This window comes from Anguilla rostrata, chromosome 13 (assembly GCF_018555375.3).
Source record: "Anguilla rostrata isolate EN2019 chromosome 13, ASM1855537v3, whole genome shotgun sequence".
Lineage (NCBI taxonomy): Eukaryota > Metazoa > Chordata > Actinopteri > Anguilliformes > Anguillidae > Anguilla > Anguilla rostrata.
The window spans coordinates 9,300,290-9,323,808 of record NC_057945.1 but is presented as its reverse complement, the minus strand read 5'-3'; the positions used below and the strand labels follow the sequence as shown (position 1 = coordinate 9,323,808).

At 41.5% G+C, this 23,519-nt stretch overlaps 1 protein-coding gene across 2 annotated transcripts in view; it reads right to left on the bottom strand.

Annotated features, from left to right (window-relative positions):
- Nucleotides 1–23,519, bottom strand: part of LOC135237931 (cadherin-22-like) — a 250,008-nt gene that overhangs the window by 130,969 nt on the left and 95,520 nt on the right. For both annotated transcript variants that reach the window (XM_064305498.1, XM_064305497.1), the window contains exon 3: nt 500–1,962. In XM_064305498.1, coding sequence (XP_064161568.1) covers nt 500–727 — 228 coding nt within the window. In that variant the 5' untranslated portion in view covers nt 728–1,962. The remainder of the gene's footprint in view (nt 1–499; nt 1,963–23,519) is intronic.

Sequence of the window (23,519 nt, the reverse complement as noted above, 5' to 3'; positions counted from 1 at the left end):
TAATTAAAATGTGGTCAGTTGACTGCTAGATGCAATGCTCCAAAGTCTGCTGCGGTTTAGTATTTTAAAACATTTTCTGTGGGTAAGTACAAAGGCACTGCCATTTTTTAAAATGGAATTCAATAGATGGCTTACTTTGAGTAATGGGGATAGATTATCAAGCATTAATTTTTTAATAAATACATTTGATAGTTTTAAAAGCTATGACTGACACAAAGAAACAAAGCACAGGTACATCATTAGTGACATCCAGTGCTATTGTATTTGTAAAAATCAATACATTAGAAAGTTAAATTTTTCTACATTCTTTCATCTTTTACTACCACATCTTTCAAAAGTTGTTATTCTGGAAACTTCTGAAAAAGTTGTGATTTTGGAAGATAAATCCTGTAGCGTCTTCCCCCTGTGATCACAGAATGGCAACCCAAATTTCAACACAGCAAGGAATAAGGACTTCAGGAATATAAAGACCAATAAAGTTTTTAAAAAAAAGGCTTACCTTTCCAACGTAAAGAGGTTCGGTGCCGGTGTATTCTTCCACCACAAAAAACTGGTTCCACACCCACCCCCTCTTGACTCGTTCGTGGGACATGAAGCCCTCGTCCTTGGCGTTCCCTTTGCCCGCATCGCTAGTCCTCGCTGCCGCCGACCCCTCGCAGTGGCAGCACCGTAAGATTCCCAAAGCTAGCAGCAGCAACGAGGTCCCCGCTGTCCCCGAAGGAGCCATTACAGAGATCCCTCGCTGTCCAACATGGGCTGGAGAAAACGAATCGGGGTGCGAAAGGTGGCTCGGGCTCTTCAGCCGGTAGCTCAAACTCACATCCAACCCCAAAGCCAGAGGTGAACCGATGACCTTCTGAGGTTTCCAACCTATGATTCTCTCCCAAAAGCGGTTTCCAACATCATACTAACTTTAGATCATCAATAAATTAGTTTCCAAATCAATGCAGATATATTTCCATTTCAATCCAGGTTGGAACTTCTCAGAAATGACATAGGTATATTTGAATGTTTATACTGTCATGTTTGCCAAAAGAATTTATATAATTATTTAATCTGGAGTAAACAGCTTTGAAAAATCCACAAGTGGATCCACAATCGCAAAACAAATGAAAAGAAGAGGGATCCTTCTTCCACTTTGGAGTTCAAAATCAGCCGGACATGGGGAAACTGGCATAATGCAGCTCACCTACGGTGAATGACAGCGGGCGTGACTGGGAATTGGGGGCCACGAAAGAGAACAGAGACCTGCGGCCTTTCTCCCAGACAGGGCCATCGAAGTAAGGCCGAACTCTGCGGCGACGTGGCGAACGCGGAGCGATCTCGTTTTTAATTGCAGCAGCCTCCCCATTTTTCAAGAGCATAACACAAGCGTGAATTCCTCAGAACAGGACCACTGTTAGGTCACACTCTCCAACGACAGCAGCGGTGAAAGTGGCGGTCTACTGGATTATCTGAGCCATCTGAGATTCAACCATGAAGAGAAAAAAATGAGCGCGTGAACCATATCCACAGTCAATTGAGTCTTGGAACATTTGGACTTAGAACCTTAAATCGTGTGTCCAGTGTACCCTCTATGTGAACCATCAGATCCTTCTGCATCATGATTCTTCCAATTTAACTTGTATCCTTATTTATTGTCAAGGTAAGGAAAGAATGTTTTTTTTTCCCGCCTCTGTCTTCAGACACTCGTCTTCTTTATTAGTAAGGGTATAACGGAACTGAAGCTTCTGGCGCTGGTTGCGCAAGCTTCTCGAGGACCAGATTAAATCATTTGGATTGGTTCCTGCTTCTGTCTCCAGAGTTCCCAGTCAGAACAGAATGGCGATAACATCCTTGAGGTATGCCCATCTGTTCAGATCCATCACTGTGCAGTGGTCTCCGTCAGAATGGTGTATGCCTCGAACAGACGCTGGCCGTGGTGTTTACAGAGAAAGGACGCAAACCCCATTCAGTGTTCACCTGCAAGACAGGAGAGATTCAGTCATTTGTCAACATTTAACTAAGTATTTCAACCTTACCAGAGATGTGTGTGATGGCAAAATGATAACGGTTGTTAAGATTATTTCCGGAAAAAGAGTAGCTCATTTGGTATGGTAAATGATAAGCAAATGATCCGTTCATTTTATCCATTTTAATTTTTTAATTAAATCAATTCATTTGAAATAATACAGCAAATAAGGTTGGCAAACAAATCTATATTACAGCATGCAAATCAACCGAACGCGTAACATATAAATAATTTAATCTGGCCTCAGGACTAATTCTCTATCTCAGATAGATGTCGTTTAAATGCCGGACAAGACTTTAAAATACCTAAAGCAAAAAAAAAAAAAAAAACAATCCATATATTGACCTGAGGATATTTTTCATCTGAAGCCGTTCTCGGTGGAATAATTTAAAAGACATGAATAAATATTAGCTACAAATCGTTTTCACCCGCTTCACTGCAGCAGAAAATAATATTGTGGATTCGCTAGTTCTGTAAGTAGTTTGATAGCCGTGCTCTAAATCCAGGCAACCCTCTCGCAGACAGGATCAGTTGATCAGTCATATCAGCCTCCGGAGCTTGCCTCCATTACCGTGGCTGCCAGCACTGCGGCCCTCGACTTTCGGGCCCTGCCGTTAATACTGAAGCTCGACGTGTCCATCGGCGCTAGTGTGAACCCGCTGCTGTGATGTAAGGGACGCTTCTGCGTACCCGTTCAGGGTAATCGGTGCTAATCGAATAACGATGCCGACGTCGACGCCGTCGATGCGTATCGCATCTCCGCAGTCAGGATGCGGCCTCTGATTCGGGGCCAAATTTAAAAAAAAACACAGCAGCAGCAGATGAAATTGAGCGCATTACTGTAAATCATTATCTATACATATAAAAACAGGCATAGCACATGCTTAATCTGGCTTCTCTAAAGTGATTTTCTTTTGTTAGAATTCTGTGGCGCTTAATGAAATGTTTTGCATAAGCCATTGTATTGCTAAGAAAATGTGATTTAAAAAATGTTAGTGGAATCATTGAAATCATCACTGTTATCTATGTTTTAAATGAACGTGATTAGTATAAAACAAATAATAGTCACTATAAAATCACTAACACAGATAACTAAAAATGGTTCTAGAAAATGCAATATAGAATAAGCCTTCTGAATATACATGTATTCTGAGCATTTCGGAAACATCTATGTCACTTCCTTCTGAATGCAGTCTCGTAAGAGATCACATCCAACAACAGACTATGAACAGTGGGGCACAAAGTAATGCATTACAGTCTAAAACTTGCAAAATGAGAAATGCAAAAACAAATCCCAAATCTTTGCCACCCACCATCAGCAGAATATTCTCTCTGAGCTTTGAGCACCCCTCCAGCTATAGTGATAGCCATTATTTTGAGAATGCATGGCAACAATGGCCCTTATTTACTCCCATTTCCATGTTGTATTTGAGGTGTGTGTGTGTGTGTGTGTGTGTGTGTGTGTGTGCGTGTGCATGTGCATACTCGCGGATTATTGTATATACACATTATACATGGTTACAAGGAGAGACAATTCAACACAGAAACAGAAGTCTTTTGATATTTGTATGGGAAAAGTGGTTTCTCCTTTCTTTTGGCATGATGCAATGCAAATATCATATTCACCATATACCATTGGTCTTATGAATTTATCTGACTGAATTCCAACCAAGGATTGCAGGACCTGCCACATCTTATCACTGGAATAAAAGTACTGGCTACACTGGTGCAAGCTTCACTGAGCTATGCTTTCCACTACAGGTACTGTAGGACAATGTTGCCTTCACAGTCTTTAACTTCACCGGCAATGTAGAACCATCAAAGGGTTATTTTTTATTTATTTATTTTGCCATTTTAAATAGCTGCGATTGACAAGAGAAGTAGTAACCAAAAAAAAAAATCCAAAGAAGACTTAGTAACCCATATGCCTTCTCACTCTTGCTAGAAAGATAACAGGTTTTTCCTGCATTGAAATGTTGTAGGCAGGCCACCTAAGGGCTTTTTTCAAGCTGATTTAAGCCATCTAGAGGATAAATCACAAAAACAAGACATGTAAATGGTCTGTGCATTTATTGGTACAATGTGGTTGTAAATGATTGCATATTTCACATTTGTTTTAGCGTTGGTAGCTTAGTGGACATTGGGGAAGCAGCACATCCTGAGGCCGGCCAGCCCCCTCCCAGCCCCCTCTCAGCCCCCTCCCCCCTCCCCGCCAGGGAATCCCACATCACTGTTAGGATTAGGACCTGAGCCGCTGTTTAAACTGGCACACAGCTTGCATGCGTACAGTGGGTGAAATACCCAATCGCCAGAAGAGGAGACCTTAGAATTCTTCAGTAGCAACCCTACAGGAAACATAGTCCTTTAACCTTAAGGCTGTGACATGTCAGACACTATAATTTTTTTTGTTTGTTTGTTTCTGAAGGTCTCACAAATGGCCATTAATCATACACATGCACACACACACACACACACACACACACACACACACACACCTTTTGAACTCTGCAAGGGGCCTTTTTCAATCTATTTCCTCTCAGACAGCTTTTGAACTATGAGGGTGGTTGTGGTAATGGATTGAATTAATTGATTAATACTTGTATACAATTAGTGTCCCCACATGTAATTAATCAGTTAGCCTGCGCTGGTCCTGTGCTTTTTTGGTTCGACGGGTGCACTTGGCTCAGCACTTGATAAATACCTTGCCTCTTTCTTTCCACAACACACCTGGTATTCCCTTTGCACGTGCCAGGAATAACCAACTGAGGGCTAAAACATTGTTGCAACCCACAGTACAACTGTTCACAAACCGCACACAAATTCAATTAAAACTTAGCATTTCAACTGAATTAAAAGTCTCAACAAGATGTTATGTTTAGACAAAAAACCTATTTGTGAACTGACAGTACTATTAAAATATATTAGAATGATAAGGTGTATCAATGTCATTGTATATAAATAATCATTAATACAGAAACTGTCAGTTTCCTAAAACAAATTATCTCTGTGTGCACAGGCTTACCGTTAATTAAATACCTTCTGTTCCTTTAACAGTCAGCTGTGTTTAGATTTTATTGCTTCATTCCTTAAAATAGAAACCTATTTTGTTCTTACTTCATTACCATCAATAACAAATTTGTCTGCAGGCAAGTAGCCCTGCATATTTGTCCATGCAGACCAATTTGTGTATTAATAGTGAGGAAGTAGGCACAAACGATATTTTTATTTATAGCAAAGATACAATGGTGCCTTTCTGTTCGCCTATAGAGAAGCAGAGCATACCGAGGGCTGTTTTTAACTACAGCGCTGAATAAAAAGGAAAGATCCATTTCTAAAATAAAAACTCCACCTTGGTGGTATGATCATAGCAACCTTCAGTACATTGGCCCAGCATATAGCACAGGCATAATTACACCATGCTTTGTTTGTTAAAGGTGCAGGGTCTTTTTTGAGTAAAGTCAAAATGTCATTTAATGTTATAAAATTAGCAAGTTTGATTATTTAAACAGACCATTCTTTACTTAGGCTTTGAATTTTGAATTTTTCCTTCTGTACAGATAGCATCAAGCTCTGCTTCTACCTCTACTTGACAGCTATGCTGCAACTCAAAAATGAACACATTTGGTTTTCTCTGAAGCCAAATGTGTCCTCAGAAACACGTTTGTGAAAACATCCTATCGTACAGCAAGCAGATAGCAGCAATGATAGCTTGTCAGCTTTATCCAAAGGGATACCAGTATGCACCATTTCATTTTTGCAAACCATTAAATTAGAGTAACTGGTAGCTTAGGTTGCTCTATTTTCCAAGTAGCTTGCCCGTCACTTATTTTAGTAAGTTGCTCGTATTTAACTGAGACAAACAGCAGTTTTAAATGAGTTATCCATTTTGCGCTAACAAAGAATTTGCAGTGCGGTAAAATGGACAAACCATTATCTGACAGGAAATTTGGAGAGACGATAGATACTTTTTGACCCTACAATCACAAGTTGCCATTTTACTTTCACGCAGAACCTTGCAATGCATGCAAATTGATCTGCATAAGGCCTCAAGTTAAAGCTCAATCCATTCTTTCTCTTTTGTCTTCAATCTCAAGAAGTCTCTTCAAAGTTTAAACCAAGCCCAAATTTGCTTATTTCATTTAGACTAAAAAATGAATCAATTTTATCAGCATTTTCAATGCTTTCTTAAAACCCCAGGTACTTTGTGTGCGCTCAAGCATATGCGCAATTGCAATCATAAACGCTCCACATAAAGCTCTATAGTGGATTTGGTGACTGGAAAATTTGCAATTTGAGAGACTAAAGCTGGGTTGGGAGTTTTTTTTTTTTTCAAGAATCTCCTGTTTTTTTTTTTTCTCCTGAACCCATTGGAGATTGAATTAATTTTCACACACATATTGCCGTTAATTGGGATTTGAACTATGGAGAGGTGACGGCGGGGAGCTTGGCCACACTGAGAAGTTTCTGGATGGGGCTAATTAGCATAGTGCAAATGAATGCCCCTATGCAGGCACCAGGCTGCTAATACAGTTGTAAGGCATCTTTTTAGGGCCCGAATGCTATTGGCAAGCCAGATGCAGCCATTCGTGACCTATTAGGTGGCGGATTGATTATAAAACATGGTTGCTACTTCCCATCAGTCGCCGGTCCGAGCACCCGGCCTGACAGCTGGCATCCGACAAACGACTGGAGACTGATCACTACATAGCAACGGGCGCGGGGCCAGGGGCAAGGAGACAAGGTTTCTCTCCACCTCTCCCTCTCTAGCTCCCCCGCTTTCTTTCTCTTCAGTGCCCTCGCTCCATCTTCCCTTCTCAAGCTGACTTCCTCTCTCTCTCTCTCCTCTCTCTCTCATTTTGAGCTCCTCTCGTTCTTTCGTTCTCTCCACCCTTTTCAATTTTATTAAGCCCCTCTCAGTCGCTCTCTTCCTTTTCACTATCTGTCTGTCCTCATTTTTTACTGCGCCTCACCCTTTCTTCTTCTCCTCTATGCGTATCTCTCTCTCTCCATCCCTCTCTCTCACTCTGCATAGTGGAGTTCTTAGACAGGGGCATGAATTCATTACAAGGCCCCCAAACAGGAGTTTCCGTCTAATCTGGCTGTGGAAAAAGCCCGGGGTTTTGATGTGTCCTCAGAACATGCGTTTGCTCCACACTAACCCTCCGCGCTCATTCATCTCAGATTTGACGGATGAAAGCCAGCATCAAAGCAGAGCCCACAAGTAGTTCAGCCACTCTCCTCATTTCGGTCGGCCTGCCACCGCAGTCAAATCCCTTCGCCGTGCTTATTAAAAAGGCCATTTTGTCACTGGAAGCACACATTTGTCACAGCTGCTTGGCTCCACGGCTCCGTGTCAAGATGAAATGTGGACACGTGCGCGCCGATGCTATTTTTCTGCGCCATATTATGCGGCGCATGTTCCCATGGCACAGCCCGTTGCCGATAACGTAAGAAGCACTACAAGATGAATCATTTAACGGATGCATGACATGAAGCGGGAATTTTCATTTGTAGGACTGTACATCAAAGTTTTTTTTTTGCGTTTATAAAAAAAACTAAAAAACTTTTCAGCTATAAATCATTCCATTGGTAAATAAGTAAGAATCAAACAATCTGTAAACAGGATCTCAGAAAAAATATTTTTTTCTACATACGCTTTCCAAAAAGCACAGCAAAACAAGATGCAGCATAATAATGACCTGTCTGTAGTTGATAACTGCTAGCAAAAAATGCTACACTTCTTGAATTCTCTATGTATGTTTATTAGGAGTGTGAATCTTTCCCTCTCAGAAGATTCAATACTCATCTCCATGCATGGTCTACAAAACAACACAGGGAAGATACATTTACCAATGCATTGATTTGATACAATTTGATCCGATTAAAATTCAGATTAATTTCAATTTAACTCCCATTAGCGATGTGAACTTTCATTCCTTTTTGTGAGCTGTATCCTTTGGCTCTGTTCATTCAAATGGTTTGTTTGTTTGGTGTGTTTATTCAGCTCAGTCAGGTAGTGCTCTGCAATTCATTAATTCAGTCTGTGGTCTTTATGACAAAGGCGTGCATAAAATGTCATCCTCGGACTCAACTTAGTCTGCAGCGTCAAGCAGAAGCAGCTGGTGAGACCACACGTTTCAAAAGAGAACCGTGGACGTCTACACAAATTGGAAGTTCAGTTTGTGCAAGCGCACGGCTACGATTGCAAACGACTGGCTGTCGCAAATTAGGGTGAGTATTGGGTATGCTCAGCCCTACCTTTAGGGCCAAATTTATATAGATATATGAAAAAAGATCGTTTTATTTCTACTAGGAGTGCTAATGCTAGGGTAACTGGCTACTGGTATCAGCGCAAGTCACAAAAATCATTATACGCTTGGCTTCGGCTAGGGTTATGAGGAGAGAGTGGAGGAGAGCCACAGATTCAAGTCTCACCACTTGGGAAAATATGCTAATTGTTTGAAAAAGTGAACATTCTCAAATTACATTGCCGTAGACCCTCAACATCTCAGGCAAATCAGAGACAAAAAAAAAAACAGTCAGGTGACTTGTCCTTAGCCCCAATCAAAATGGCATTACAATGGCGGAGGTGGTGTGAAAAGTGCAAAGCAATCCTTATAATTACTCGGGTAAGATTTTGCATACATACAATGCAGTGGATATCCCTGATAAAATGATTAAATTATTATCTGTTCAGCAGACAAGATGAGGCCAGGATGACAGTGCTGGCAACAGCTTATGATAATTCATCCATTTTCATTCCAGCAACAGTTAAATGAGTCAATTACAGTTGCCCATTGCCCTCTTTACCCATTGCCCATTTCCTGATAATTTAGCCTCGAATTTCCCCTAAAATATTGCCTGTGTATCATCACTTTTCGACATGTGCCACCAATTCGAACCATTACAGATATACTCCAAGCTGCTAACCAATCAAAGCACTAGAATCCCACGAGGCAGTTCCCACTGTAAGTTCAAACCAGGCCAGGGATGGGTCATATGATTCCCTAAAAGGCACACTATCAGCGAGGGGAAAGGTGAGCATCAACCGGTGGGGCCCAAGGTGGCTTCTAACAACCCAGCTAACACAAAATGTCCTCACAATGTTGGTGGGATGTCTTCTCAGTGTTATAACATTGCTATTACACAACAGCAACATTGTGAGAACGGTTTGTGCTAGCTTGGGAAGGCAGCTTCTGACGACCCAGCCCACTACATCTAGCACTTTGCATGGGTTGTGAATGTGTTGATAGATGCTCGTATTTCTTCTGAGCAAGAAATTATGATTGTTTTCTTTACATTACACTATATGATTTTAGATGGACCAAGCATGCAGTTTTAGAGTGAGACGTGCATGCTTGTATGGAAAGTTTGACTTGTTTCTGTTCAATATTTGCTTTTTTGTGTGCATTACACGTTCTTTACTGTGGTAAAATTGGGTATCCGCAACTTACTAATGGATGAAACAAGAGAAAATCTTCTAAATACAAGCAGATAAAAATATCTGTATTCAAAGATGATCTATGCTATGAATAAGGAATTCAGGTTCAGATACACCCTCGCCATTTAGCATCATCAACTAATAAATGCCGCAATCTTTTTAACTTGTTTTTCTGGTGGAATGCAGTTAACTAGCAATGAGCTCTGATCTCTGAGGTATTATATTACAGTAATGAGACTGAAAGGTTTAGAGGCTCAGTACCCGTAATTATCACCAGGATGCAAGCAGGACTATAAGAAGCATGCCCTGGAAACAAGATGATTAGTGAGGGGAAAACACCGGAGGGTGAGCAGGTCATGTACTAACATTTCACTGATCTGAACTCTGCCGCAAGATTAAGGAGCTCAGTTCTGCGGCCTATTTATTCAGCTAGTTGTCACGCACAAACTGCTTTGAGCTTTTATCGTCTGAGCCAACAACGTCTTGAGTTACCACCTGCCATTTAAAAAAGCAGTTACGCATACAGTTTATGTTAAGTGTTTTCATTTTTTATCTGTGATTCTTGCAGTAGAAAGTCGTATATCTGATAAGCCAGAGTTCAATCGCTAGCAGAATTTAGCTATGGGAGAAAAAAAACATTGAAACAACAGCTTAGTTGAGCCTTGGCGTTAATGGAGCAGATGCAATAGCACACAATAACGTGCTCCGTGTGGCACTTGATTCTCACATACATTCAGCTCTGCTCACCCAACGGCAAGTCCAGCGCCCTGGTCACTCTCATTTCTGTCTGCTCGCGAATAGTCCAAACAGAGAATGAAACTCAAAGCTGACACATCCGGAAGGTTAACACGGAGAAGGCCACAAAAAGAGCAGCCCAAAATGTAGAGAGAGCGGCAATGCGTACTTTCATTATGCCCTGTGTTTGGTTTCAGGATGCAATGAGAGCTGACATATATTGTCAGAGGCCTGCTAAAGCTGCTCTGCTAATTACACTAATTGCAGCATTCCGCCCCCACCCCAGTGTGTGGTAGTGTGTGTGTGTGTGTGTGTGTCCTTCACTCATCCGCCTCTTTCATTTTCCTGCTCACATCCTCTGTGCCTTTCTTTCTCCATTCTTCCTTCCCGCCCTCTGTTTTTCTTTCCACACCTCCCTCCCTCCCTCCTTCGTTCATTTCCTTGCTCTTCCATCATCTCCGTTCCTTTCCTCCTCTCTCTCCCTCCCCCTCTCCCACCCCCTCTTTGGTCCATACGGCTATGCAGCCCTGGCTTGGACCTCACAGTGCCTCCCCCCCGCAGATGTGTCCTGACCACTGGCATGTTGGCCACACCCCCTCTCCTCCCCTCCCCCAACCCCCTGCCCCGCTCCAACGGCTGTGCAATTACTCAATCATTCATCCAATGGGTGGCTTGCGAACCCCTGACCCCAGCCAGCAATTAGGGCCACAGAGCTTGGCAGCCCACTGACTCCCACAGGCAACGGTACTTTTCTCAGACTGGGGACAGAAACGACAGCTGCCGCAGTATAAAAAGAGGGAATCTGCCCGGTTTTAAACTCTAGTACACAGAGGAACAGAGAGGGGGGTCTGCGTGATGTTAAACTCTAGTACACAGAGGAACAGAGAGGGGGTCTGCCGGACATTAAAATCCAGTACACAGAGGAGTAGAGAGGGGGTCTGCCTGATGTTAAACTCTAGTACACGGGAACATAGAGAGGATCTTCCAGACATTAAAATTTAGTACACAGAGGAACACAGAGTGGGCCTGCACAGTGTTAAAATCTAGTATTTAGATGAACAGAGAAGGGGAAAGGCTAATGCTAATCTCTAGTACAAAGACGGGGAAAATATCACTTTTGAATGCAAAGGTGGGTCTTTTTATAAACTGTGCATTTTATAGTAAGGTGACAAAATGTTGTTGCCAATTATGTTGTCTGCATGAGTTTATTGTCATTTACACACATCTGGGTTTTTGGGAGATGCACTAAAGCTTGATTTTTATAAAAAAAAGTGAAATTTGGGGTTCATCATTTTTTACAATTTCAAGACAACCTCATCAAACAAATGACCAAATTGAATGCTATTCTTCAGACTTCACATCAGTACAATTATATCTTCAAATAACTGAGAAAATGACTCGGCTTGTAATACGTGGTGCTGCGTATGCTGCTTTTCCAGGAATACAATCTAACCCATGTTTAAGTGTTCAAAATCCTTAGCACTAGTTCTCTGTCACTGTAAAGCTGTACTGATAGAACAGCGTCATTCTTTTGAGCTTCTTAATCGCTCGGATGCATAAGTGAATTCTTCATGTTCCATTCCTTTTACACTAAGTTAGTTTGAGTCAGTTTGACTTGATATTTTGAATAAACATTAATTAATGGCAGATCATGATCCGGGTGTAAAGTCATAAGGCTTATAGAATGAAAATCAACAAGGATGGTGCTGACACTATTAACAATACGATAACTCAGTGCTAATAAATTTGTATTCTTTTATTAATTTTGGTGCTGGTGGATTGCATTCCCTGTGAATCAATGTTAAGGGTGCATTTTCATTGTACAAAAATTTTATACATTTTTTTTTTTTTGAACCTTCAGTGGAAATTGGTGGAATGTTCCAAACAAGATATATGAAGGCTCTTATGGCATTAAGGGGAAAAATTCAGGGATTTTGAAATTAAGTGTTCTCTCATTGCTTATTCATGAGGTGATGTCACAATATGGCAGAATGGGGCTGGGCCCATCTTGTGGAAGGGCCTGGGTTCTGGAGAGCTCCCACTGTCACCCAACACTTAATTAATGAAGACATTTATCACAATTAAAACACCTCGTGGGGACCACTGGTTCAGACAGCTATTGTGGATACCTTTCCTACGCTACAATGAACTATAAAGTTTGAAACATTCAACAAGTTCCATGCTACGTTGCAGATACTTGAAACAATGATATGGTATGCTAATCCCACCATTATTTATTTTAGTGTACACTGGCCATATGCCATTTTGTGCGCATGTGCTTGTAATCACCTATTTTACCTGAAGAGGACTGTCTAGAATGCAAAGGTATTTTACTTCAGTCAAACCATGCAAAGATGGCACAGCAATTTATGAGACTGATTGGTCACTACTCCTGCCTGTCACAGTAATCCAAAAACACTGCCCCTAATTAGCAACGCTAAGCACAAAGAGCATCGTGCTTATGGCATTTTGCTATTCACTGACTCCCTATCATTAAAGCATATACGAGCTCACGTGCACAGAATATTAATTAACAAGGAATTCATACATATGGCTAAGAGCTAGGTGATTATGCTTATTAGTTTCTGATGAACACATGTTGATAAAATTATGCTTATCACATCAATTAATCATATAAATTCCTGTTTCTCATAAAAATAAATCAGGAGGGACGATGATTTAATTTTGATTAAGAAATGTGGTAATGTGACTGTGGTACTTCAATATAATTTTAAATGTATCATTTTTTTAGTCTTTTAATTCATTCCACTCTGAATTCCCAAAGGATAAATATTGTTTATGCCATAAGCAATCTGCAATTTAATCAGATTAAATGTTTCTCAAAATGGTCATTAGCTAAATAGTGATACTGTGCATGATTTATTCTCATTCATCTTAGTGATATACCATTATCCACTGATACTGTAAATATACATTCCTTTAAAGTCCTTTGTGTTGATAGGACATTTATTGTAGTATTTGCCATTATCTTTGTCTTTTATCTCCCAATATTAACTTGTGTTATGAAAGCAACCACTTTTAAATGCAACACAAATCACAAATTTGTCAGCAGCTATTATTTGTAGAAATCACACACTATTCATGTATTATACATAGCCAGAAAACGGAGGGAACTTATGCATACAAATTTTTACATATCAGCAACACAGGTCATTCTTATGGTGTCCCAACATTAGGAAGTCCACATTCAGTTTCAGTGAAGTGTCTGAGGACACTGGCGGTAGAGTTTTAACACCAGAGAGGCCACGTTTCTTTACTGCCTTCTACCGTCAGCATTACAGCATCCATGTCTGCTCCCACAGCAGCCTAACTTCATAAAGATTATGAAACCACACGTCGCAAAATTATTTTTTTGAAAGAAAGGACACAACCGTATCAATTTCCATATTTGTTTTTTCTAAATTATAGTGGTTTTGTGATATAGGCTAAGGGGAAAATGTATCAAGGCATATTACAGGCACACTGAGAAAACGCTAAAATCCGCAAAACAAGGCAACACACAAAATGGAAAATGTAGCTAAGGAAATCATCAACGACATCTTAAATTAATGATCCCAACACTGAAGTCAATCATCAAAGTAAATCAGCTTTATCAAACTACTACAATGAATTAATTTTGTGTGATTATGTGCGCAAGATTAGTTTTGACAGTGCTTGATCAAGCGATTCGTATCAAGGCATTGGTCATTTGGTTGCTGGCAAGCCGGAGGGGAGAGCAGCCCATTCACACCTGGGTATCAGTCCCAGCCACTTACTGTTTGGCGGGGGGTTTGGCGGGGGGAAATGGCACCAACCGCTTGCATTTCTTTAAATGGACTGCATTTATATAGCGCTTTTATCCAAAGCGCTTTACAACTGATGCCTCTCATTCGCCAGAGCAGTTAGGGGTTAGGGGTTAGGTGTCTTGCTCAAGGACACTTCGACATGCCCAGGGCGGGGTTTGAACCGGCAACCCTCCGACTGCCAGACAATCGGTCTTACCTCCTGAGCTATGTCGCCCCTTTAATCAAACTTTTTTTTTTTACATCGATTGAGTCGATTTTTTTAGAATTCTAAAAATGCAGTTATTTTAAGCCCAAATATTAAGGGAAAGTTGTGAAAGGGGGAGGGTATTGCGTTTGTGGTGTTGGAGCAATTTTAATTTTAAAGTCCAAATTCCAGATGGCCTTTCTAGTTTTAAACATACGAAGGAGTTCAGACAGTACAGGCTGACTGCTTTCCATATTAAAAAGATGGCAACTCTCAGCATCTCCCAGAAACCTTTGCTTTGAACTGTTATTATAGGACCACAAGAATGTTAGATGGCACAAACATGCAATTAACATTCAAATCAGAGAGCAGTCCAAATTGTCCAAATAAACACTCAGATATTCTGCGACCTGACAGCAAATCACATCAGACTAGAACAGGAAGACATTTTTTTTTAACTCACAAAATACAAAACAATATATATATTTATTTCTGGATGTTTTTAAAAAATACATTTCTTTCTGAGGTCTGTCATTTTCACTTCACCTAATAATACACACTGCCTGCCCCTATACACAGAACTCCACAGCTTATCCAGGTGCATTGCTCCCACCCATGCATTCACCTGAGAAGCAGAGATTAGTTTACACCCTACAGGCCACACAAGGTACTGTAGTAAAACAACGTCGTTCTCTGACATAACCTATAATTACTGGGTCTGTTGTGTGGGGGTGCTGATACATCAGTAACCTCAGGAACCTGCCCTTCCCCTATCCCAACCTACCCAACTAGGGGGGAGGAAAAAAAAAATTGCACCCACCATAATAATTACACCAGCGAGAGCCCAATTTATTTTTCCAGTGAATATGGTAGTTCATCACGGGTCCTTTTAGGACTTAAACTGACATTGATGTCCTGTAATTAACAATAAATTCACCCTGACAGTTTCTATACATGACTGCTTAATATAGTTGTATTTTCTTCCCCACAATGAATGCAGAGGGACATTTCATTCTACTCTAAGTGCCTTTAACAGCAAAGTGCCAAGAGAACATTTTAATAGTTAATTTATGGAAAAGACTAATTACTTCCTATGAAGTGCTTTTATTGCTTTCTCAATTCTGTCATCTATAGAGATACATTTATGCCCTACAAGGTCAGAAAAAATTTCACTTCCAGCACACGTGTTTGATGTGCTACTATTTAAGGAAACATGCAAAAATATTATGTATGTATGATAACATATATATATATATACTGTATATATTATTATTATTATTTTAATGATGTGCTTAAATACCTCACTTATTGGCCTGGATTAATTCAGCATTTATATGTACTTAATTTGTGAATTTATGGACAAATTTTGATTGAAACCAACCAAGTGTCCCACAATAAGACAATTTACAAGTTAACTATTACTTCTAATGCATGTCTTAAAAGGTACAGCACTATTTGTCCATCTTCAACTAGCTAAAGCCGTTCAAGCTAATGTAAACTGTGTTTTTGACAGTTCTTGCTGGTTTAGCTTAGCGACCAGCCTTTTCTTTTTTTATTTTTTATTTTTTTATGATGCCAAAAGTCAGCTAGTGCACCAGTTTGGCCACCAGCTTACTCTACCAGCTTAACCAGCTGTAACCTACTTTGACCAGCCACAGACCAACTAAGACCATTTTACAATCCCAGCTGGTCTAAACTGGAATTTTCAGCAGGGTAGAAAACCTGTCCTTTTTCCTAACAGAAATACTGACCTGGCTGAAAATGCAAGACTCACCAGATGGCCATATGGTCCATTTCATTAACAATGTGCACAAGACTGCCCATAATCTAGCAATATAAATCTTTATGTTCTGTCACTGAATTAATGAGAATGTTTGAAAGAGCGATCAGTATGTTAGGATCAGCGCTAATTGGTAATATGATATATATGACATCTTAGGCTGACAGGGAGTGACACAGCAATGCAAACCAGTCCTTCCTTGCATTATTCCACAGAACACAGCTCAGGAGGCTTGGATGGGTGGGGCCTTCAGGTAAATCAATCATTCTCAGTGCAATGACACGCCCACCAATGCACAGCTGAGTCTTAAACTCACAAGGCAGCTGCTGTCGGGAGCCCCTCATGATGGGAGGGCTATAATGGGCTAGGCCTGTTTGCTAAGGCCTTTAGCATACACGAAACCTTTCAGCATACGCAAAACCAATAACATGTCCAGTGATTGGTCATGGTGTTTGCTTTGCACCAATCACTGGGTGTGTTATACGTTTTGTGTGTGCTACGCTGAAGGTCTTATTAAATCGGGCCCGTAGTGAATACACTGCTAGCTCCGGTACCCGCTGTGTGGTTGCAGTCTCCACATGCAGTGACTACATGGCTGTGCTGGCGGACCGTGAAGTGGAAAGAGGTGGTGGTGGGCTGCACGCATCAGAGGACGCGCAGTCTAGGATGTTAAAGAGATGCTGCTGGCTTACAACTGCCACCGGCCATTTCAAACTGGGCGATAAAGAGACGAGATAGGAAAAAATAGCCAACATAAACAACAAATAAATACATAAATAACAGGAATAGACTATATATATATATATATATATATATATATATATATATATATATATATATCCTTACATTTATATAGCACTTTTCCGAATGCTCAAAGTGCTTTACAGTGAAAGCGAACTCACCTCACCCACCACCAATGTGTAGCACCCACCTGGGTGATGCACGGCAGCCATTTTGCGCCAGAAAGCTCACCACACATTAGCGAAGGTGGAGAGGGAGAGAACATTTATTTAGCCAATTAAATCTGGGGATGGTTTTGGTGGCAAGTTTGCGAGGGCCAGATCTGGGATTTAGCCAGGACACTGGGGAACCCCTTACTCAATAGAACCCTACGAGCAGTGATAGAAGTCATATTCGTATAATCAACGGCGCGCCTCCCTTCACCAGCTGAAGACCAGACGCGGCGAAGCGGCACAGTTTGGCGGTAATGCCGTAGCCGTGCGCTTTATTGCGCGGCGGTGAAAGCGCTCGCATCAGCAGCATGGGCTTCCTGTCACCAAAACGGCGGCGGCCAGAGCCAGAGCCCTCGGGCCTGTACCGCTCACGCACCGCCGAGCGACGGCATCCGCACGTCCGTCACGACCTCCGTCGCAATAACATTCTTCCGTATCACGGCATACAGCCCGCGTTCCTAATTTTTTCATGGCGGTCGCATGATTGGCGATGCATTTACAATACGACAAAGTTTTCAAAGACTGAAGAGAGGCAACACAGGGTGTGTTCGGTATGTCTAAGGCACGGCACGGCACGGCACGCTTAGGTGCGCTTTTTGGCCGGTTTAAAAGGACTCCTGAATGGCTTTCTCTCTCTCGGGCACATACTTTCCCCATCGCCACATTTTCAGTTTTTTTTTTATTTTTGATCTTTTCAGACTAACGACATCAAAGCTTTTTTTTTTTTTTTTCTCCTTTGTGACACGTCTGGATCGCTTCGTTAATATTTGATCGATGCCAGCCAATTAGCACCAAACGGTTAAACCTGGGTTTGCCGCCCCGCGAAGCGCGGCCGCGTTCCCCCGCTCGCTTTGAACGCCGCTCGGAGAGCTTCTGGCTTTCGGCCGTAAAATCTGACAGATCATCGCCTGCTGATCCGGGGGAACGGCGTGCCCGTCCGCCGCGAGCGGCGAGCGCTTCGACGCGCGGCAGACACGGCGGGCCGCCTCCCCGCAACTAGGAGGACCGCTTCCAGGGTCGTAAATTTCCTCTTCCCTCCCGAGCTGGGATTTTTTTTTTTAGAATATTCATTTTTCCTCCCCGTAATATTTCAGCCCCCGAGGACATCGAATCAATTTATATAGCGGTAAAGTGAATAGACATCGCCCCGGTAACGGAGCATTAATTCAACCGAACCGGTGGAAGGGCTTCCGAATCCGATTTTCACCCCGCGGTGCTGACACAATGGCTCAGGGCTCCAAAAAACACGCATCGACCGGCGCAACAAAGAACGGCAAGGTAATTAGATTAATAGTTTAATTACACTGGTAAATCAAAAGACACGAGGAGAGTGCTTTTAAGAACCCTCAGTCGAACACACCTTTAAAATCAAACTGTTTGTAGGTGAATAAGCAATTGTTTTTTTTTTGTTTTGTTTTTTCTCAATGTTTTTAACAAGAGTGATGTACAGGAGGTTTAAACTCTCCAAATGCTATCAACTGTAAAGTTGCCAAAAGCATTTCTCAACAATGTCAGCATGACACCTATTCCATTTTAGTCATGTATGTTATTACTACATCCGATCTAATAAAGGAAGGTAAAAATAACACTGGCAAGCCAAGCAGCAAACGCAACAGAATAAATCAAATCCTGTCAATTGACGGTGACTACCACTGCTTCAGAGTAATTTTACATGCGCCATGTGTGCATTGTAGACTGATTGTCCCAATAACATTAGATGACACTACGTTGCTCAGAGTTAATGATCTACATCCAATAACAGCGCACGTGGAGATTTCTCCGCGAAAAAGAAACACACACGCACGCGCGTGCGTAAGAGTCCTCGGCTCCGATCGACTTCCGCGAAAACGTCGCCCCCCCTCCCGCTTTCAATTTTGACCGCTTCATCGTCGGTTCCGTCGCCTGCCGTTTGCGTCGCCTCGGGGATCCATCACTCCCCCACCCTCCCCCTCCTCTGCTCCTGGGCCGGCTCGCTCACGCTAAGGCGCAGTTCATTTTCTACAAGTCAGCCACACAGCTGGAGCGCTTTTATTTTCCGGCCCCGTGCGTCCAGGCCGAGCCTCCGCGCGCTCAGCCGTGAGATTCCCATCAGAGCGCTCGCCGATTCGCAGGGCCGCGGCCCGGCGGATTCTCCCCGCCCCGCCCCGCGCCCAGCGCGTGCCAGCCAGACCCAGGTAGCGCTCAGGCCCAGCGCTCGCAAGTAATGGCTACTAAACGGTCAACCCCCGCGGGAGTGCTATTCTCACGGGCCGCGATGCCCAATCACACGCCATAGTTCCCTCCTCTCTGGCAGAAAGTGAGCTACTTGGTGGAATCAGCAGGTCTTGCGATTGGTTGCCATGAAAACCTTTTTGCCCTCTGTGGCACACGATTGGGCACCGCTGCTCATGGGTAAGGCCAGCCCCATAAGAACTGAATAAGCAAAGTTCAGCCATGGCTGGTCCTGTTGTGACCCGTCTGCTGGCCGAAATAATAATAAATAAAAAAACATTCAACCAATTAGCATGAGGTGTGAAAACGACGGAATTAAACTTCAGTGCATCTAGTCTAATTCAGCTGCCTTTGATCTATTATCTGAGATGCAGATAATTCTTTATCAGATAATGGAATTCACTGTAAAGTTAAGAAGAGATACTGCAGTGCTATTTTTGCGCGAATCTCCAGGTACGAGAGGCTCCCGTTCAGGAGCAGGATGCACTAGAACATTAGAATGATAAACTGTGACAAAGTATCTTTCAGAAAATGCATTATCTGTCCTGCACAAGGGACTTCCCAGAATAGACCAGCCAGGAGAAATTAAGAGGCTGTGGGTTTTCTTACACGGCACGAGATTCGGTGAGATTTAGCCGACCACAGCAGCGCAGCACAGTCAACCTCAGGAGACAGACCTTCAAAAAAACAAAATAAATAAACAAAGGCCGTCATTTCAAACGCACCGCTGAAAGGATGCATTTTTGTAAATAAATAGCTGGTAGAAAATTCACTGCGTATCACTTGTTTCATAGCCAACAGTATCCACTGTAGAGATGTAGCTATTTTTTTTTTTTTCCCGAACCATTTTCAAACCCTATAAATATTTTGACAGCCACAAACCCATTCCTAACAAGACTCAAGGGATCTGCGGGATGTAGCAATGGCAGAACAGGAAAAGTAGCCAAAGAAAACTGCAGCTCCCTTAGACTGAAGCCTCGAAAATACACTTCAAAATAAACAGTCAGGTCTGGCGCTACGAGCACTCACAGATAAGTCCGTAACTACGATCCGCCTCTTTACAGAACAGCAGAGGGGCTCACAGAAGCACCAGATTGATGGTCCATGTCAAACCACACCACCTTACAGATATAACAAATGAGACATTTAAGTTATGTCCCTAATGACCATGCTCTGTTTAAAAAGTATATATCACTATTAAACTGACATTCTATCCCCCCTGCTGTTCTGTAACTGCTCAGGTTGGGCCTTTTCAGGTATCCTGCTACTTAGGTGAAACTAAGTATATTCAACAGGCCTATGGCTTCTGAAAAAAAAGAATATTTAAAATATTTCTTAAATTTTACATTTTGAAAAAAAGTTTTAAATTATTTTTCTTAACTTATATTAAAAAGTTGGATAATGTTTTCTTTTTTTTGGGGGGGGGGGGGGGGATGATGATTGTTCACCTATTTCACAGCCAAGAATACACTGTTAAAGACTGTGGCCAAACAGCCCCAATCATTTCTGTGTTACAGCCAACAGCCGATTGGTTTGGTCTCTAAGAGCACCAAGCTTCTGCCAAGCATGCAGATGCCAGTTTTTTATGCCTCTCGTCTTGCTGCAAATGCTGTTTCTTGATTAGATGGAATATATGTGAAAGAGGAGAACAGATAGGCAATGTTTACTGCTAACTCCATTTTGAGTGGAAAACGACTGAATATGCTTCAGTGAGTCACGTGGGAAGAGTCCACCTCAGACAGGCGTTAGAGCTGGACTTTGGCATTCTGATGTTTCCCTTTTTGGTCCACACATGAAGGTTCTAAAAGACACTGCCGTCTCCCAAATGTGTCCTTATCCAGATCTTCTTATGGATCATTATTCATTTAGCAGGTTTTTTCAGTCCTTTCTTGCATCCAACTTCAAATTGAATTGCTCTCAATGAGGTTGGTTACAATCCACAGCCAAGAGACTCTCTTATCGCACACATGCACAAATTCGACATGACACCATGGGTACAGGGGCATTTCAAATCTAAGTGTGGTTTTTAACCGAATGCAGTTTGCTAACAATGTTTAAAAGCTTCCCTGAAAATGAACAGCAATGTGATGAAGTCATAATAAATGCATGCGATTGGTTCTTTATATTAGCACAGCAGTCTGCTCTACTCTCGTTTTCCTGTGTTACCAGGACAGCCAAGCAAGCCTTTATTTTGCCTTACCCCAGAGACACCATTATTTCATACCGTGAGAAATTGGTTTGGACAGCCATGGTGATATCGCATAAATGTACTACTATAAAATATATTCCCACGTGAAGCCGTTAAGAAGAATTTTGAAGGAATCGTTTGCATTGAAATCAGTTTTTCAGCATTATTAACTTATAGACAATTATCACTCAATCGTATTACAGTTTGTACATATTTTTTTCTTGAAAATATTTGATAAATCCTACCTGTGCATAAGAAACATTAGTAATGAAAGACGGTAGGGCTGGGCAATAGGGCCAACACATCATATCATCATATATGTCTTATTATTGAGGATATGGCAGAATGTGATGGTATTTGGTTTTCCAATATAAATTATATACAAAGTAAACTGAAATGTAACTGTAGAAAAACAAGAATCAACCAAGAATTAAAAAAACGAAGTAATAATCAATGAATTGCACTATTTTATAACATGGACACTGAATGGTGTGAAACATTGAATAAGATTTTTAAAATGGATAGTAAACATAACAAACCCTAATATGCAACCAGCAAATGTTATACTACTATACAAAGTATTCAACCTAAATAACTGAATCATCAATATGGTTTATCGCCCAGCTCTGCTTCTACTGTAGGTATTCCTTAATAATCACGTAGAATGTAAATAGAACATACATACAGAAGGGTACAGAAGAGGTCAGACCTGGTTTCCACCTCACACATGATTATAAACAGGACAACAAATGAAGTAAAGCCTATAGAAAATCAAGATTGGCTGAAAAAGATTTCTTTACTCTTCCCTATTCACCTGACTACATAGGCAAGATAAGTGTATTTAAAACATGACGAAACCACAACTGATCCAATCTTGCATATGTACTTTTTCTCGTTGTCTTCTGTAACAGATATACATATATTCAGACTACCCATTCATATTAGCAGGTTTAAATATAACAAAATACAACATTAAAAAAAAGCAGGAACACAAAATGGCTCATGCTCCTGAAAACATTTTAATAAAACTGTCTCAGTTCGAACAGTTTCTTTTAGAAGCTCTGTTTAAAGGCCAGTCAAATAATTAGAGATGGACGCCACAACTAACACCAATGGAGGGTTTGCATCTACAGAGAAAAGTCCCTTTTCAAAAGCAGTGAAATGGACATTGTGTTTCAAAAAGTTAAACACATCTTTGTTCCACTCAAGGTATCCTTGTGACACGGCAACAGAGAAGTGGTTTTTTTGTCCTCACGATTGCAGGTACATATAGTACCACGACTGTGAAAGATTTTGATCAAGTCTAAAAACAGTCTTGATGGTGGATGCTTTCAGAGTGAGAGCAAATAAATACATAAATTGAAATACATTTATTCTTAAACTGAGCAATTTTATATAATGTAAATCCCACATGAATTACCCAATACGGATGTAAAAACTCTCAAATCAAAGCTAACAGTCTGCACTTCAACTTACATTTTTGTTAAATAATTCAATATGGGTACTTGGCTAAAACAACAAAAATTTGGCCACTGTCCAATATTTTAGCATTTAACCACACACACACACACAAACACACTTCTGCATTTTTAGCTTTGTAGGAATATGACGGGGTTATGACATCAACTGGATAAGTTGGCTGACTTCAAGGCAATGGTATTTAATAATAATAACACTACCACTGATTTGACCAGCTTAGTGTTTATTTTTGTTTTTATTTTTATTTTGCCACCCTCACATAAACAGATTTGAGAGTTCAGCAACCACCTTAATCAATTAGCCAAACTGTGATTATAAAGAAAACAACTAACAAGTGTTACTTGTCTAAGATTTGGTCATATAAGTCCGAGTTAAGAAAAAACGTTGCTTGATTCCAGGCCATTACTCCACACATTTTTTGGAAATCAAAATTCCAATAACGCGATCCAATAAAGGGCCCTTTCTAACGCACGGTCCGAGAGCAGAGCCTGATTTCTGGATCTGACCGGTCACGTGACTACTTCAGCGGAACACGCTACGGGTAATCAGAGCGGCTTTGATGAGGGGCGACCGCAGGGGTCCTCAGAAAGCGAGCCTTCTATACTTTCGGCTCCTCGGGCTGCTCGTGAAGCTACAGAGCCTCGGTCCTGAGGGGCAGGCCCAGTTTGCACATCTAATGTCCCGATACTCACAGAAACAAATGTGCGCCAGCAGGGGTTGAAATTACGTCC